Source organism: Hippoglossus stenolepis, chromosome 21 (genome assembly GCF_022539355.2).
Source record: "Hippoglossus stenolepis isolate QCI-W04-F060 chromosome 21, HSTE1.2, whole genome shotgun sequence".
NCBI lineage: Eukaryota > Metazoa > Chordata > Actinopteri > Pleuronectiformes > Pleuronectidae > Hippoglossus > Hippoglossus stenolepis.
This window is the reverse complement of record NC_061503.1, coordinates 11184314-11197339: the sequence shown is the minus strand read 5'-3', so window position 1 is coordinate 11197339 and position 13026 is coordinate 11184314. Positions and strand designations below refer to the sequence as shown.

At 42.2% G+C, this 13026-nt stretch overlaps 2 protein-coding genes across 2 annotated transcripts; both read right to left on the bottom strand.

Moving 5' to 3' along the window:
• Window positions 1–796: 796 nt before the first annotated feature.
• LOC118101004 (cytochrome c oxidase subunit 7A-related protein, mitochondrial) lies at window positions 797–6432 on the bottom strand. The gene is made up of 3 exons (XM_035146592.1): window positions 6271–6432; window positions 1977–2111; window positions 797–1173 (listed from the first exon to the last, which is right to left on the bottom strand). The coding sequence occupies exons 1-3, from the start codon at window positions 6340–6342 to the stop codon at window positions 1036–1038; spliced, it is 345 nt and encodes a 114-aa protein (XP_035002483.1). The 5' UTR covers window positions 6343–6432; the 3' UTR covers window positions 797–1035.
• A 1538-nt stretch (window positions 6433–7970) lies between these two features.
• kcng3 (potassium voltage-gated channel, subfamily G, member 3) lies at window positions 7971–12502 on the bottom strand. The gene is made up of 2 exons (XM_035146077.2): window positions 11589–12502; window positions 7971–10150 (listed from the first exon to the last, which is right to left on the bottom strand). The coding sequence occupies exons 1-2, from the start codon at window positions 12212–12214 to the stop codon at window positions 9505–9507; spliced, it is 1272 nt and encodes a 423-aa protein (XP_035001968.1). The 5' UTR covers window positions 12215–12502; the 3' UTR covers window positions 7971–9504.
• Window positions 12503–13026: the final 524 nt, after the last annotated feature.

The following is a 13026-nucleotide window of genomic DNA, read 5'->3' as shown; positions in this document are numbered from 1 at the left end:
AACGTGACCGGCAAGCTCCCACTGAAGCCACGAAGGGAGTTCCCCTTTCAAATCTAAAAGTCAAAAGTACACGTCAAATAATGTTTTCTGTCATTTTAGGTAGTTCATACCACACTGATGTATGTCCAAGTATTTGATTCCCATAGGTTTGGTATTTAGTTGAGTTGTCATGATTGACAGATGACTGACCCATTGGTCGAGCGCGTGGCGGCTGATTCAAAACACTATTGCACTTCTCCAAATTCGATCCATGATATTTTAACTTGACTTTTGTACAATGGGATGAAGTGAAGAAAGGTCCATCTTTATATAGAGCCTATGATCTCAAGCCACTCAGAAAAAAAACAACACCAAACCAGACTGAGATGATGAGTGTTTCAGCAGCTTGATGCGAGACTGCCAACATGTCCGTCTGAAACCGCCTCGCTCCCTCTGAAGCTCAGCGAGGAGCATCTGACATCACACCGAGGCCCACACTGTATGAGACAATACTTACGCCAAGTGAGCAGCAGCTATGTTCCAGACGGGAGTCTCCATCATGCTTATTGCTTCAGACCGAAAGCTGAGCACTGAAAAAAAATAACTATCTTTACATGTTTGCTTCTATTCTCGCATCCGTAGGAGCGGAGGGAGACGCAGCAGCTGCAAACCACTAGTTTCAAACGTGCTTATACATGACCCGTGCATGTGTCGCTTGATTGGAAATAATGACACCTCTCCTACAGTGAGTGCTGTTTCAGTACTTCATCCAGATGGTATAGAGTTAAAGACAAACAAAAAGGGAAAAAAGACGTGCTTGAGAACATCTTTCTCTTTTATTTCCCCATAAAATGTATTAACTTAGACTTTTTTTATTTGTTTTTACAAAGAAGACAGACATTGTTATCACTGGTGTGGTTTTTTAAAAGTGATAAATTCTCATCTTAAAGTCCCAAGAGGTGGCATGACGAGGTCAGATGGAAAGTCGGGTCGATGGATTATAGCACAGGCGCGTTGGGAGATGTCGGACAAAGATCCTGGGTTTGCGTTGGTCACTTATTTTCTGGGCTGGGCGGCCATGTAAAGAGCCACCAGACAGTACAGAGCTCCTCCTACGGTGAGAGCCATGGTGGTGCGGTACAGCAGCCTGTCAGGAAGTCCGCGCTTCAGATGAACGGGAACCCCTTCTTGCGACTGGGAGACGAGCAGGTGGGCAGGCGGCAAGGCAGGGAAGGGTTGAGGGAGAAAAGAAAAAGAAGAATAAATTAGAATAGAATAAAGTTGTTGAGAGACAGAGTACAGAACAGAGTCTACTACATGTTTTCAGATAAGCCTCAAAATCATTTGGGTTTTTCTGTCATTTTTTCAACTGCTTAAGTTTAACTGCTTAACTGCTTTATCAACAAACACTCAGTTTCTGACCAAGACTTGATGGTTTTATACCTGCTGCACACACAATATTATCACATCTTAACACAGGACCACAAACAAACAATTTATATGTGACAACTACAGAGATCATGTTTTTTTTCTCAAATTTAATGTTTTTGGAATGAAAACTGTCCCCAAGTGTTGTCTGGAAAAACTGAAATATGGAATTAATTCTATAAAAAAGACGAGGTTTTCTCTGGTGTGTAATGTGGAAGCTCTGAGTTTTTCCTTCACTTATAAATACTTTAAAAAGTTATAAAACTGCGGCAGTCAATACAGTCGTTTCAATTTGCCTGAGTTATCGCTCTGCCCAACTTCTGAATCTCTTATTTCTCTCGCTGCCTATTGTGTGATGAATAGTGAGGAGAGGGGAGCAGACGGGCCATTAAAGAGAAGGGTGAATTGAATACCAGTCATTGCCTAATGGTGATGAGTTTTCATGGCTTTGAATCATATTTTGAAACCCCAAACACCCCCACACCACGTCTGGGCACTTTTTTAAATGAACAAAAGCTGATTCACTGTGAGACTTGTACAAGTTTTTTCTGGTCTGTGTATTTCATTACCTGGAATAACCTCTGGAACTCATGAACCTTGTTTGCTCCGAGGTACTCCACCGTGGACCCGGTCTCTGACACCACCTTGGTGGGTGTGGCGAATATCATGGTCGGGGCCTCCGCCGGCACGCCTGGTTTAAGCCCCTGCACAAAAAATGCAGAGCTCTTTTCAAATTCATGGATATTTATGCATTAAAATAAAAATGTCCACAAGCCTTAAATAGGGTCTTCAAATGTCTTGTTTTTCCAAAGTAGCTGTGTAAAATATAAAAAGCAGTAAAAGTTAACACTGGACAAAAAGTACATCAATATTGTTTATCGTTTCTGGAAAAATGACAGAAACAATGATCAGAATTAATTATCACAACTAATGGTCTCAGTTTTATTTAAGCTGCGTCCTAATTAAGGGGCCGCATCCTCCGGAGGCTTCATTTTTAAGGTTGATTGCATCACAGCAGCGTCACTAGGCAGTCCCATTTTCGGAGGCTAATTCAATTGCGTCATTTTATCGCCAAGCAACAGAGACTCTAACATTTCTTCCCGGGATTCATTGTGCTTCTATTATCAGCGGTTTTTCTAAAGAGATAAAGGCACCGGCAAGCAACAACACCAAAACGTCCAATTATTAGACTTTCAAATGCAAATTTCAGGCATCTGAACCATGTTAGACCCATCTGATGATGGACTGACAGATTGAAGTTCGTCTGTGATTTAAAAAGCTTTGAAATGTGGTTTAATGACAAACTGTACATAGTTCATTTAAAATGCATTTTGATTTATTTACTCAACCCAACAGCTAACAGTACAAATGTTGAAAAACCAATGGGAATTCAAACACTCTCTTCATGTCCAACTGCAGCTGTGTTGCTAGGCGACAGTGGCAAAGGCAGGAAAAACCTGGTGACGCAAATCACGGAAATCCTCCATTGACCAGACCAACTCATTTTGTTTCGGGCTCTGCAGTCGACTCCATTTGAGGACGCGGTCTCTGAATTGGGACTTTAGACTTATTTTAAGTCTAATAGGGTTTGATAGGGTTTACTGCCTCCATGCTTCCATTTCAGAATAACAAGTCACATCAAGTTAATTACCATCGGGAATACCGAGCACTTTTCAGTGTTTCAAATAATTTTGTTTAATACCCAAATAATTGGGGAGGTCCAGAGCATGCAAGAGACCTCACATCTGTAGAAGTGTCGAGCTTGGAAATAAATCTACGGAAGGTATCGTAAATGTAGATGCTAACGTTTTCATTATAATCAAAATTCTTTTTTAAAAGGTTCTTTATATTGATCTGCTGTACATTAAGTAAAACTTAAAGCCCATTTAGTTTCAGTAGGAGCCGTCTCAAATCTGCTGCATAAGAACAAGCAATTACACGAGCACACGGTTGAGCTTGTTTTTAAAATGATGTCCCTGTGAGACTATTCAAGTGCCTGTTTAGATTATTAAAGAGGAACTCAAGTAGCACTTCAACACAGCATCATGTCGAACGTAGCCAGATCTTTTTACACATTTCAAACTTGTAGATTTTAAGACAAACACTTTGCACTAAGAAAAGGAAAAAAAGGTCTTTCTTGTGACTTTCAACTTGTTTGTTTTTTTGGGGCTGCATGATTAATCATATCAAAATCGTTATCTCAATTCACATCTAAATGCAAAATCTAAACAAGTGTTCCTTAATTCTACCAAATAGAAGTAATGCACTCCATAATGCCATGTTATCTTCGCCTTTCTTCCTCAATTAATGACAAGGCGGCGTTCCTACACGCAATCTAGAGTAGCAGAAAACCGGCAGTGGAATAGAGTTAGTGAGAGAAAAGTGGAGGAAAGTTTAAGAATTTTTTTTGTCTTTTGATCATTCCATACAGGACTTATAACTTTTCAGCCATTGTGACATAGACATGTTCATTAGCTATTCATCTGCACGACTGTCGTGAAATCATGATTAAATTACATACTGCTCTTAATACTTTTCAGACAGTAAATACTGAGAGTATTTTCCGGGGGTACACCGTGGTCTTACTTAAGTACAAGTGTGCCTCCTTCATATTCTCTCTTGGAGGAAGCCTCTCACCCACCAATCATTTGGAAAATTGCTAGGAGACCAATTGTGCTTGTTAGAGTGTGGGGAGGGAGCTCCTGTGAGAGCAGGGGAATTAAATCTGACATATGAAAACACAGGAGGCACTGCAAGCAGAATATTTTGATATGCCATTTCAGAAAGGACTGAACTAAAAGTGCACCTATATAAATGTGTGGCTGGTCAAGGAGGGCATAACTAAAGTGCAGTTAGATTTAAGACAGCTATCACACTCACCACTCAGTTTCATAATGCTTGGATATTTATCACTGGCATCTAAAGAGCATCAGCCTAGCTTTGATTTTATGTTATTTTATGGGCTGTGAAATCTATTTAACATCTTTAGTTGAGGTCAGTAAACAATCACGACACCTGATCACAGGATGTCTTACTATGAAAATTACTACAGCTCTGAACAGCAGAATCCTGGTTATCAAAGGGGTGTAACAGTTCTTAAAGTGAGACTAACAGTGTGATACAAACACCAACCAATGCATGGTGTTGATCTAGCATTACTTAACTAGTGTGACAAAGTAATTTTCCCAATTTCAGTAACCTCTATAACGCATGTAACAACAATTCTATATAGAGTTGCCACACACTGTGTATTTTGTAAATATTACACATTTTTATGTTTTCTACCTGCATGTGCCAAGTTACTGTTTTATTCCAATTGTTAACAAGAGATCAGATCTGTGGTAAAAGTAAGAATAATTAAATTAGATACTTAGCCTGGCATACATCCAAGGTTACAACCATGCATATACAGGTTTTCAATCACCTAAAATGGAGAAGTTGGAAAATGCTGCTGACTCCATTTTAGAATGAAAACTTTAAGGCTATATTATAGGAGATGAGCAGAAAGTGCATATTTGTTTTCAGGTGTGTTCGTATGGACGAGGATTATTACGCCTTTACTGGCAATAAGCAGCATGTTAATAAAGAACAAACCAAGACCGTGTAACCTAACTGTCTTGATCTGGTGAAAGTTTTCAGTATAAATAAATCAAATTTTGAACTAAACTGCTAAATGATTTACTGTAGTTTAGTTCCATCTCAAAGCAACTTTGCTCTTGTTTGTGTGTAAAACCTTCATCTGAAAAAGTAAATCAAGGTGTTAAATAAATGTAGGGGAGTAAAAGACAGTTTTCCATCACAGTAAGTATACAGAAAGTATAAAGAAAGGATAAGAGGCCAATAAGGTTATCAAGACAAAACCGAATGAAACATCATTAAAAATGGATAATTATCATGATAAATGTCACATTGTTATAAATGAAAATTACACTGTAATGATTGTTATTGTTGTTTTATCACCCAGCACTAGTAAAAGTAAAAAAACACGAGTTGCAACAATTTATCTATATATATATATATTTCACCACCTTGGACTTGGAGAAGCTGGGATTGATATTATTTACGAATATCCAATAATATCTGACATGTAATACACTTATAAATGCAAAGGGTGTAGGTTGCAGCCGTATGAATACACGGCACCTCAAGGTTGGACTGGCTGATAAACTTATTTGCCAATTTGATGAGGTTCAATTTTTCTTCATACAAAACAGAGGAGCTTGGAGGCCGCCTGAACCACTGTCAACAAAATAACAAGCACTTAAAAGGACAGGAGAGAGATAATAAAGGTCACATCTGGTCAAAGCTCTGACAGGCCATTGAATTTAGAAAATTGGCTATTAAGTCCCAGGAAGGCCACGTCCACATGCAGGAGGTAATCTTCCAGGATAAAGGTTAAACAAAAGGTTTGGTGTTGAGGCAGTGATGGAGAATGGGAATTGAATCTGACAAGGAGAGAGTAAGAGACAAGCAAAGGCCACAGCCTCCATCTTTGTGGGGTTTTTCCTGGAAGTTATAAAGACGCTATATTGCTTCATATGAAACTACAAGTGACTTTATATGCGACACTCAGGGAACAAGACGGCTGAATTAATACAAATGAAGATGAGAGGAAGTTAGCCCACAGTACCATGTAATATGATGCAGAACAATGTAAATAATGTAAATACCGATTACTTTTTCATCACGTGTGGCTATCAAGACGCTAAATAATCAATTGAACTACTTTTGAAGGACCTTGAAATGTCTTTAAGTTGGTTTTAAAGCCGAGTGGGAACACGAAGGAACATAACCCAACATGGTGACATGAAGGTCATCGCTTTGCGGCTACCGGCTCGTTGGGTCTCGTCTTCCCGGTCTTACCTGGGGGCTGTAGGCGGCCGTGGGAGGGGATCCCGTCAGTTTCTGGGTGATGCCGCTGAACTTGTAGTACATTTTAGCGCCGTAGGACGTGGGGATGTTTCGTCCGCGGGTTCGATGCTACTAAAGCTCCCGTGAAAGGGTCTTCCTGCTGCCGCCGTCGACTGAGAGTGACGTAGGGCGTGAGGTGGCCTCCTACCCGCCCATTCAAAATTCAAATGGCAGGCTGTTGAATCATATATAAACCCTCATTCCATAGATATACACTCACCCATAGATATACACTCACCCCCATAGATAAACACTCACCCCATAGATAAACACTCACCCATAAATATACCCTCACCCCTATAGATATACCCTCACCCCATAAATATACCCTCACCCTTATAGATAAACCCTCACCCTTATAGATTATACTCACCCTTATAGTTATACTCTCCCCAATAGATAAACCCTCACCCATAGATATACCCTCACCCCTATAAATATACCCTCACCCATAGACAAACCCTCACCCTTATAGTTATACTCTCCCCAATAGATAAACCCTCACCCATAGATATACCCTCACCCTATATATATATATACCCTCACCCATTGATAAACACTCACACCATAAATATACACTCACGCCATAAATACACAATCACCCCATTGATAAAAACCCTCACCCCTATATATAAACCCTTACCCCATAGATATACACTCACCCCATATACCCTCACCCCTATAGATATACACAATATTAACGGTCTGAGCTGAGTTGATACCATAAGTGAGAGATCAGATCGCGTCAGAGCCTTTTATATAGATCTCTGATGTGATAGTCAATTAGATATGTGACGAACATGTCTAAAGACAGTTTAACTCATTGGATCACGAGACGTGTCTCCTGTGCAAGTAAGAGAGTCGTCATAGTGATGAAGGTGAAATAAATGCAAATGCTAATTTTTTAGCCTTTATAATTCAGTTTCTATTTATAGTAACAACTTCTTCAACTTACTTATGATGATAGTTCCAGATTCAGATATCTAAAATTTAAATGTGGCTATTCGTAATTCATCTTTATGAAACCTACAACACCACTCTGACAAGTTCAAACCTAATTTAAGCTATCTTAAATTGTAATGTTATATATATTATATATATAATAGATCCAAACAAACTAAAGGAGGCCCCCAAATAAACAAGTGAAGAAATATAAGACATGAAGAGGCCTCCATTATTTGACCCAAATTAACAAATTGGAGATTTAGTTGCACTGTCTTGACACATTATTGATTTTAGACGTATATAATACTGAAATATCGTTATTATCTCTAAAAATATCCAATTGAACTTAGTCTTCAAATAGTATTTTGTGAAGAATATTTTGGTACAACACTTGCCCAGTAAAATTCTGACAAGTTCACTGCCAGTGGGCTCAGGTGTTCCTCACACTGGATGTTATGTTCCACTGCCCACATGAGGCCCAGAGGTGTAAACTGTACATCATCACATCAGGACCTGTGAAAGATCCTCGGCCCAAAATGTCTTCATCACATCTTTGGCTCATACTGTGTAACTAATTTGGTTTATTTTAGGTTAGGAATAAATTATGTGAAACCCCTTAAGCATTATTACAACACTGTCTGATAGCGCGTACATTTGACAATATTTATAGCAATATATGATTTGAAATAGGGGATTACACATTCAGAGACATTTCACAGAGTCGTTTTATTATAAAACCTCATACATTGATCAAGTTAATTAAAGTTACATAACCTAACGATGAAAAAGTTTTGATTCATTTGTTTCAATCTAGCTTGGCCAAAATCCACTGGGCTATAAACTATGCCACAAGCTGGGTAACAAAATATTGATCATCCTTCATTTTTGTGACTGCAATACTACTTAAAAACACATTGACAACACGACAGGGATACTGAGATATGTACTGTCCAAAATACATTGTAAACTCATACAAAGTTTATGAGGAAATAACAAATGCAGACATTGAATTTAATGAATAGACTCAGACTGACTTAGTGTGTGTGCGCGTGTACATGTGTGCGTGCATGCATGTGTATGTCCGTGTGGAGGATGGTTGATGGCATCAGGGGGAAGAGGAGAGGAGCTCCAGAGAGGGACTGTTGTGTGGGAGAGGTGTTGACTTGTTTGTTTGGATCATGTGTCTCTTCAACAAATCAAATCATTTTGGCAAACCAAGGCCATTGCAAACATGTCTGAATCGCGAACGTCAAAACCATAGACTGCACTCCTCTCTTTCTCTATTCTTTTTTTTTTAGAAATATGAGTTATTCCCAATAATCGCAGGATAAACATGCTGCACGCCAGCCAGCGGGGTGGCAGGATGTGGCCTATCTGTGTGCACACAAATCACTCACCATTATGATTGACATGCTGGAGGATGGGGTTGCCTTGGAGACACAGAAATACAAACTGCCTTACAATGGCTCATAATTCAGAAGCAACACACTGCGGCCCGTTCTCTTCAGCGTGTGCTCAGTCTAGCTCAACATTCTGTCATTTTTGTCCCATGATCCTTTATCGTGCATTTCACGCTCCATCTGCCCTGTGATATCTGTCGCTGCTGTTTTTGTCTGCCACCTTGTAGTGCTTGCTGACCTGTCTCCATATTAAATTATCCATGGCTTAAGCTACTCCTACACCCTAAGCCCTCTGTATACCCCTTCTCCATCCTCACTTTGCTCTCACCTGTTCGCTCTTTCACAATATTTCCCAGGTTTAGCAGAATGCATCTAGGTCACATATCAATCCTGTGTAATTTGTACCATCTGGGTTCTAAGCGAAAACAAAAGTGAAAGGCTGGCAAACACACACACACATTACATGCATACGCAGGGACCTCGGTGCAGCACAAAGCAGCAGCCGTCTTTGCCAATGCTGTAACCATGGGAATACAGTGTAAACAGCAGCCACTGTCAAAAGTGGATTGACCTTGCCTGTGTGTGTTTAATAAATAATTATTTGTGTATTCCTATTCTCCTGTTCAAACTGTGTTGTTGATGAGACAGGCGCAGAGCTTGCTGGTTGAGGACGATGACTGGAGATCATCAACTAAACAAGCAGGTGCTAGACAAGCCAAATAAAATCCCATGTGACTGGAGCAGGGAACAGATTTTATCAATATTTCATGATGGGATCAGCAGATTGTCTTTGTCGAGATTCTTTCTGATGAAGGCAGAGCTGTGGATGTTTGGTACAAATTTATCGCAGCACTTCTATTGACATGGTGCGTGCATATCTGGCAGATCGAAGTTTGAGTTCACTGTAGCACTGTACAAAACTGTGGTAGATGAACGTGATGGGCAGCGCCAGGAGTACGATCCCGCTGACTACGCACATTCCCCCAAGCACCCGTCCTCCAACTGTTATGGGGTACACGTCCCCGTACCCCACCGTCGTCATGGAGATGATAACCCACCAGGCAGCAGCTGGGATGCTGGCGTAGTCGGGGTTCTGCGTGCCCAAGTTCAAGCCGTGCTCCAGCAGCTGAGCCAGAGCACTGTATATCGCCATGGCGACGAAGATAAACACCATCAGCATGACCATCTCCCGGTAGCAGCGCGTGAGCGTCAGCCCCAGTGTCTGCAGGCCCAGGAAGTGTCTGGCAAGCTTCATGAGCCAGAACACCCGCATCATCCTCAGCACCCGCAGTATCACCCCAGCAACCCCGAGCCCAGCAGCCGGCATCCCTGCCCGGGCCATTGCCATGGTGACATAGTAGGGGGTGATGGCAATCACATCGATGATGTTCAGTGGCCGGCGGAGAAATTCCCACTTGTCCTTGGCTACAAGAAAACGCACTATGCATTCTGCTGTAAACCAGCCAATGCACACGGCCTCCACTATCCTACAGGGGAGAGAGCAGAGGAGAAAAATGAGTGTAAACAGGAAATGGCAGAGGCGCTACAGAGATATATGGATGATATGAGACACTGTTTGTCAAACAGTAAATATGAAGAAGAAGGAAGAAGGCAGGGGTCACGTTAATTATGGGAACAAGGGACGAAATCAGATGCAGTTCAGTGACGACACAAGTAAAAAAAGCAGAGAGGACAAACATACAATAAGGAAGGAGGAGGAGAAAAAATTGCCCGGAGACTGCACAGAGGGAGAAATCATAAACCCTCCTGCAGAGAGTGTGACACAAACAAGCACATGATTACCCCATTGATTAAGGCAATCAGAGTGAATTGGAGTGAGATGCTGTGTGTATTTAAGCAGCCAGGCCCAGCAAACACCACAGAGCCATGGATGAGGATAACTCCATCAGAGCATTTAGAACAAAACCAGATTATACAGCGACCGGGAGAATTGCATCATCTACTGGCACGAATCTACATTGGAATCATTTTGACCCCTTAGCACAAACTGCACTTTTAGTCGATTACCTAACCACTGTAATGGTTCCAAAACTCAAAACTATGTCCACCCTGAGTGAACATAACCCAGCCTTATATAGAGAGAGGCCGCCTCAGGCAGAACACCGGCTGAGAACAGGCCAAAATCATGTGGAAACAGAGGTGCATAAAGAAAATGAAGCAGAAATAACTATCCAAACGCTGCACTCAGATAGAAGGTGATTACTGTAAGTGGCTTGATTCCTTATTTGTTTGCTTACTTTAATATTCCCTGCACCTCAGCTATCGCCCTCATTATCCACTTGAATATTATGAATCTGGCATTTATCTGACATGTTTGTCCTCCTTGTGTACTGTGCATTGTAAACTAACCAAGCCAATTAGGAAAGTGATTGTTCAGAGCAGAGGGGTTTATTTCTGTTTAATAATTAACACTGCACTTTTTGTAGATAATATGGATCGGTTATTGATTTGCTTCCCTGGGAACTTGTCTGACATGTGAGGATACAGTCTCCCACTTGTCATCAGGCTGTATTGACTTGATAAGCATCCGTTCCCAAAGCACAAGGACACATTTTCTGCATCCAACTAATGCATATTTACTAAATACACTGCATGAAAGTAGCTGATGGTTTTGTTGTGTATGAAAACGATCACATCGCAGTCGGATTAAAAAAGCAAACACCTCCATGCATGTGCCAACCTTCTAAAATAAATGAAGAGAGCGAGTTTGACCGCTGCCTTAATGCATGCAGGCGTTGGCATGAGATTCTCAAGTGATTATGAGGGTGTTCGTTTATTTATAAGGTCTTTTATCATGATAGGCACGCATCCTTGACATGATTTAGCCGCTTTACGCACCAGTCTCACTTCGCTCTGGGTCCCATCTCCTGCTCTAAACTTAACTGAGCCTTGACTAACGCCTACCTGTGCTCGTCCACAGTGGTTCTCTTGGCTGTATCCCAGTCCGGAAGGGTGCTGGCACACAGCATGATCATAGAAACCAATACAAAGATCACGGACACCGAGGCCAACAGCTGCGCAACAAGCGACGAGTTGGGCTCCTCGAAAGTCTTGCGCATCCTCTCCAGCCACAGAGCGCGACCCGTGAGCGCGGGCCCCTGCACCGACTCGCCCGGGCTCTGCGACTCGTCCACGGACACTCCGATGTCCTCCTCAGACAGAGTGTCCAGTCCGATCTCGGACATCCTGTCGTCCAGGCGCTTCTGGCAGCAGAAGTCCAGGTGCGCGCTCTCCAGCCCCCAGTAGAGCATCTCCGTGTAGAAGGAGAGCTCACACACTCCGGGGACGAAACGGAGTGTACCGGAGCGCACGTACAGCATGATGAACACGAAAGCCTGAGCGTGGCGGTCGAAGAAGAACTCATTCCGGTCCCGGTCGTAGTCGTCGCACAGCTCCAACACCTCTTTCTCTGATGCGCATGCATGCAGGCGACTGACGCGCCGGAGAGGGAAATCCTTGATCACCTCACGGGTGAAGGCGTAGCGGGTTCCCCCTACGTTGAGCACGCAGATGCTCTTCCCAAACTTCATCTCGTCAATGGGTCACCTTAACTAAAAGTGCTCTTCACAGTCCATCCCCCCTTCCAAAGAGGAGTTTGGACTATTGGGGAGGAGGGGAGAGGGGGTCACAGTCTCCCATGTTCCCCCCGGGGCGGGCGTGGTTGGCACGGAGTGGAGGTGGCCCTGCATGCGCGCAGCTCCGTGGCTGATGGAAACTACTCCGTCCGTCCCTCAGTCTCCTCTTCCCTGTGTGTGTAGCCTGTGGAGGAGTCTCCCTCTCCAGCCCAGTCAGTCAGGGCGAGCCAATCCCAGCAGTGATGTCACATGAGCGCGCACGGACCGGCGCACGCCACAGGATAAAGTAACTCGAGGAAAGTCCGGAGCAAAATGGATGTTGAAAAGTGCAATTATATACAAATTCTCACCAAAAAATATGAACCACAACTCCAGAACACTGATAACAGTTTACAGGTTTTTCACAATAGTTGTTACATTATATGTGCAACACTCTTTTATATGATTGTTTGTGACTCCTTGTTTACATTTGTCACTCTTTGGTGACAGTTTGGAATAAAGTTTAGCCTGACTGAAAGAAATATAGCTGTAAACTAGTGTTATGGTTATAGGGGACACCTACTGGTTGGTTATATTGGACACCGACTGGTTTTAACATTGCAAACTGTAAATCTGTGATGTATTATGAAAAAGTTCTCCAGTTCACACCTGGAGTTTTATTGGACACTAATCAGTAGTTTCAGAGATATGCAAAACATGTGTTTCACCAAACCACAATCCCCAGTGACGCTGTCTCCAAACACATAATAACTGAGAATAAAAAAACT